The following is a 5,204-nucleotide window of genomic DNA, read 5'->3' as shown; positions in this document are numbered from 1 at the left end:
GAGAGAGAGAGAGAGAGAATTTTTTAGTATCTATTTTTCAGTTTTCAGTGGACACAACATCTTTATTTTTTTATGTGGTGCTGAGGATCTAAACCAGCACCCCGTGCATGCCAGGTGAGCGCATTACCACTTGAGCCACATTCCCAGCCCTGTCAACATTCTTAAACCAAATATTAAACTTTTTTTCTTTTAACTGAAACTTATTTTCCCATCTTGGGCTTAGTTCCTCTCAGTGGGTCTTTCTTGGAAAAAGCAGATGAGAGATGAAAAATAGGGGTATTATCCTGGAAGATTACATGTGGAGAAAAGAATGCAAGGATAAGGAATAAGTTAAAGATCATGCTGTGGTTGGATGAGGAGAAGAAAAAAAAAAAATACCAGTAAAGATATCTGAGGATCCAGCATGCATGATCACAAACTCGTGGTGGATTCTTCAGGGCTGTCCCTCTCCTGTTCTGGCCCCGCCCATGAGGGCCACAGCTCGACCTTGACCAATGACTTCAAGGAACTGCAGAGAACAAGGGGCCAGTGTTTCAGCAGTGAAGAATAAAAGACGCGACTCGTAGCCGCAGAACATACCTGCTTGTGACACTTCCGTAATCACCAGCAAACTCCCAGACCTGACATCATGGTGAATCTAACTGCTGAGGAGAAGAACATTATCTGTGGCCTGTGGAGCAAATTGAATGTGGAAGAGACCGGAGGTGAAGCCTTGGGCAGGTAAGCACTGGATCATGATGAATGGGAGAGAAGGGTGAACATGACTCTGGCACATGAATTAGGAATGTCTCTAATTTTGAATCTGTTATTATCTCATATTGCAGGCTCCTTGTTGTCTACCCCTGGACCCAGAGATTCTTTGACAGCTTTGGCAACATGTCCTCTCCCTCTGCCATCATGGGTAACCCCAAGGTCAAGTCCCATGGCAAGAAGGTGCTAACTTCTTTTGGAGACGCCATTAAGAACCTGGACAACCTCAAGGGAGCCTTTGCTAAGCTGAGTGAGCTGCACTGTGACAAGCTGCATGTTGATCCTGAGAACTTTAAGGTGAGTTCCAGATGCTCATGCTTTCTTTATAGCTTTGACTTGATGCCAATAAGGGAGCTGAGATTTTGACTGGAAATATTAGCCAAGACCTCAAAAATCATCCGCCCAGCTTGGCAGTGGAAACACAGATATCTTGAGGGCATAATTAAGACAAACCTGATTCAAAACTATTAACAATTGAGGTCATTTAGAAGCCTAAATATTCTTAAAACTACTCAGAAAATTCTGTCAGAACTGGATGTGTTTTCTCTGGAGAATAATGTAGACGATTATAGATTTGTGCAAGGAGAAATGAATTTTTTTTTTAAATATATAGGCCGAGGGTTTTTTCTCAAGGAAATGGAATTGCTGTTTCAGTGTGGATCTTAATGATTGAGGTTTAGGAAAAGATCTTGGGGAAAGTTTTAAGGACAGATATTTTCAAAGAAAATTTGAAAAATTCTCTAAAATCTATCCAATTCCCACTAAGTATTGTGATCAAGTAAAGACTTATTCCTTGGTTGATGGGAGATTTTAAATTGCCACTGAGAATTCTCATAGCACTAAAATCGTATGTTTACAGAATTTGGGTGAATGAAGAAAAAAAGAAGGAAGGAAATAAAAATGATTAAATGGAAAGAAAGGGTGAGGATATAAGGAGGTAGAATGTTGAATTGGGGGGACAAACTAACTTAAACCTAAGCTTAGCTGAGGTTGTCACTGTGAAGAAATATAGGTATAAAGTCATTTTTTCTCCTACAAATTCTCTTTGGAAACTCCTACTCAACTGCCTATGTGTCATTCTGTTTTTCATCTAACAGCTCCTGGGTAACGTGCTGGTGATTGTTCTGGCCTCTCACTTTGGCAAAGAATTCACCCCTGAAGCGCAGGTTGCCTGGCAGAAGCTGGTGTCTGGTGTTGCCAATGCTCTGGGCCACAAGTACCACTAAACCCGCCTTCCTATTCACCAGTGCTCCCGTGTGTCCCCAGTACCCTCCTTCTGTACATGGGGACTGAGCTCAGCCTTGACAGCATAGCTTCTGCTTAATAAAACATTTCTTCAGTAATTCAAAATTGAAAAGTTTTGTCTTCTCCATCTTTTACTCTTTTGTAATGAGAAGTAGGAAGAGACATAGGAAGAAATGAGAGTTTCTTTGAGAAGTGTATAGCGACACATAAAGTCAAGTATATATTATTAAAAGATCAAGGACACTAAGATGGGGAAGAATTTCTATGGGTGTGGGGAAATGGTGAGTTAAGCCAGCAGGGACTTGTGGGATAGTGTGGCAAAAACTTGCTACAGAGGGGGAAAAGGAAGTGGTAAATGATACCTGAGAAAGCCGATTTGTAGTACAAGCCAAATTTCATTAACAACAACAATAATAATAAAGTCTTGTGGGATCTGAGGTCTAGGATAGGATAACTATTTTAATTTATTCTAATATTCATTTTCAGCAGCTAGTTTGTCATATGTGACATGAAACTGTTTTAGAGGTATGGGGTTGAATTGAGTGATGACTGAGCGCTTTCTAGAATAAGTTCCCATGATTCAACAATAGCTTTCTCTTTTTTATCCTAATGGAGCACCATGGCTAAGACATATGAAATAATTGTACACTATATTCTGATAGAATATAGCACACTAAAATGAAGTTACAATTAGCATATAAGTGGGGACATTGGGGGAAGAGGAGATGAAAGCTTTATGCAGGAGAAATCTACATGAATAATTCAAGGCTCATGGTCTAAAACCAACAAGTCAGGGATTGGTGACTTGCATGAAACTGCCTCTTTGAAAGGAGGGTATCAGCAAAGACCCAATAGTGCAGGACCTTGACTATAAAAATACAAGCTATTGCTGCGCCTGGTGGTGCACACCTGTAATCCCAGCAACTCCAAAAGCTGAGAGAGGAAGATCACAAGTTCAAGGCAAGTCTCAGCAACTTATTGAGGCTCTCAGTAACTTATCAAGGCCCTGTCTCAAAATTAAAAAAAAAAAAAGAAAAAGAAAAGACTGAGATATAGCTTTCAGTAGTAAAGTGCCCCTGGGGGTTCAATCCCCAGTACCAAATAAAGAAAGAAAATAAAGAAAAAGCTATATAAGCTATTATTATGTTATTGGCAATAGTAAAATAGTAAACAGTGAATATTCTTAGAATGTTACGTGACTCAAGAGATACAATTTTTAGGACAAAGTAATATGCTTACACATGCAAAACCCATGTAAGTGAGGTTGTAAGAATCTTTTGCAAAGCCATTTGAAACCTGAAGAGATGGAGGGCCTCCTTGTGAGGTGCAACATTCAGTTTAGTGAAGGGATATTGTGGGAAGCAAGTCTTTTGGTCAAATTTATAGACACTAGACATGAATGATGACTCAGAGGACATAACAAACCAGGGAAATCTGCAAACATGAAAAATGAACAAAAGTAGAGTGAGGAAGCAGTACTACTAGATTGGTTGGAGTGGATGAGAAGTGGCAGATGATCCAAAGCCCAATTCTGAGTGAATTGAACAGTCTGAGGTCAGGCACTCACTGAGGACTCACCCCTCATCTGGGATGCTGCATTAGCAAATGAATCACTCTGAAAGAGTGCTATATTGCTCAGAGTCTTTACCTTCAAGTCCTGAGCCAAACTCTCATATCAAGGATTGAAACGAGTACACTGTACCAGTTGCATGCCATACCTTGGCAAATATAACTACCAGAAATTTCATTGCCTACCTACATTGATTAGGATTTGTCCTGTAAATTAATTTTTAATTTGACTTTATGATTTTAGGAATGAGAGACCAATAAACATTGTAGTTTCAGGTGATAAGAACCTGGGTCTCTCTGAGCCCTATTGCCTTTCAATGCCTCTAAACAGAACAAAGAGAAATTATTATGGCACTGAATTTTTTTAATCCAGTTACTTTGTCAGCAAAGGTGAACAATGTGCATTTTTAATTTATCAATCTCATTTTCTCCTTCTTGCCTCCAACTATTTTGTCAGTGGGTGTCAAAAAGGATGATGATGATGATGGAATGGTAGCAGGAAGACACACACACTCTACTCCTTAGGGATCTGGATATTACCATTCCAAGACAGCATAATTGAAAACAAATTCATAATTTATGCATGCGTGCACGCACACACACACACACACACACAGGTCTCAATGACTTAAATTTTAATAGATGAAAGGATAATGAATTCTTGTTGCTTGGCAATAAAAGCTATCTGAACAAAAAGGAGTTGTGATAAACAGGCTATTATTATTATAAATGCAATCTAGTTAAGACTAAAAAGGGTTTTGAGATTATGTCAGCCAGCACTGGGATTAAAATATTGCAATGGCTTCTCACTCTCTGCCACTGAAGACCAGGTCTAAGTCATTAAGCCCATGCCCCTATTGCAAAATATCTGTTATTATTCTCATTTTACCACTTGCTTCTCCACCTCACTGGCCCCTTATTTATTTCTCCTGCATACCAAGAGTTCATTTTTTGCTTCAGACTCTTCCTGACATAATCATGCTTTCTAACCATTTCACTTTAATCTATTCCAGATATTAATTTTCTTCTTAGTAATAATAATCCAAATTATTTTCTAAACTGGCCTATATATTCATTTTCTATATTTCTATCTACTAAACAATAAGCCTTCAGAGGATGATTTTATTTTCTGACTCATTTAGAACCTATGAATTGAACCCAATAAGGATGTGGCCAAAGATCTGTACACAGCATGCCCATCTCACAGATATTTAATATTAAAGAGATTTTAACCTGGTCTATTCTGAGATTCTATATCCTTTTCCTCTAAATCAGTAAAACTTCTCTTTGGCCCTCTTATATTCAGAGAAGTCACAAATTATTATGGCCATAACTGTGGAATAACTATTGATATACTAACAAATTTCATTTTCCTGGTCATTTATTGTCCCCATTTATAAACAGAAACTTTATATGAGATCATAAAGCCTGAAAGGATTTAATCTATATTATTAGGTTCAGTCTACATGAGAGGTTAGAGGTTAAAACAATTTGAAGATAAAGCTTCCCTCTAATAAAGTGCATAGGTAAAATCTTCATCTGCTTTTGTATATATTTATGAGTTCTGGTCATAGGGGTAAATAGTCAAGCCAGATTCAAAAACAAAACAAAACAAAAAAAAGGTATCAATTCTTCCTGTT

At 38.2% G+C, this 5,204-nt stretch overlaps 1 protein-coding gene across 1 annotated transcript; it reads left to right on the top strand.

Moving 5' to 3' along the window:
• Positions 1-524: 524 nt before the first annotated feature.
• LOC107161008 (hemoglobin subunit theta) lies at positions 525-2,107 on the top strand. Its single transcript, XM_015507559.2, has 3 exons — positions 525-720; positions 825-1,047; positions 1,848-2,107. The coding sequence occupies exons 1-3, from the start codon at positions 629-631 to the stop codon at positions 1,974-1,976; spliced, it is 444 nt and encodes a 147-aa protein (XP_015363045.1). The 5' UTR covers positions 525-628; the 3' UTR covers positions 1,977-2,107.
• The last annotated feature ends 3,097 nt before the right edge of the window (positions 2,108-5,204 follow it).

This window comes from Marmota marmota, unplaced genomic scaffold (assembly GCF_001458135.2).
Source record: "Marmota marmota marmota unplaced genomic scaffold, marMar, whole genome shotgun sequence".
In the NCBI taxonomy this organism is placed as follows: Eukaryota; Metazoa; Chordata; class Mammalia; order Rodentia; family Sciuridae; genus Marmota; species Marmota marmota.
The sequence above is the reverse complement of the archived record's forward strand: the minus strand, read 5'-3'. Positions and strand labels throughout refer to the sequence as shown.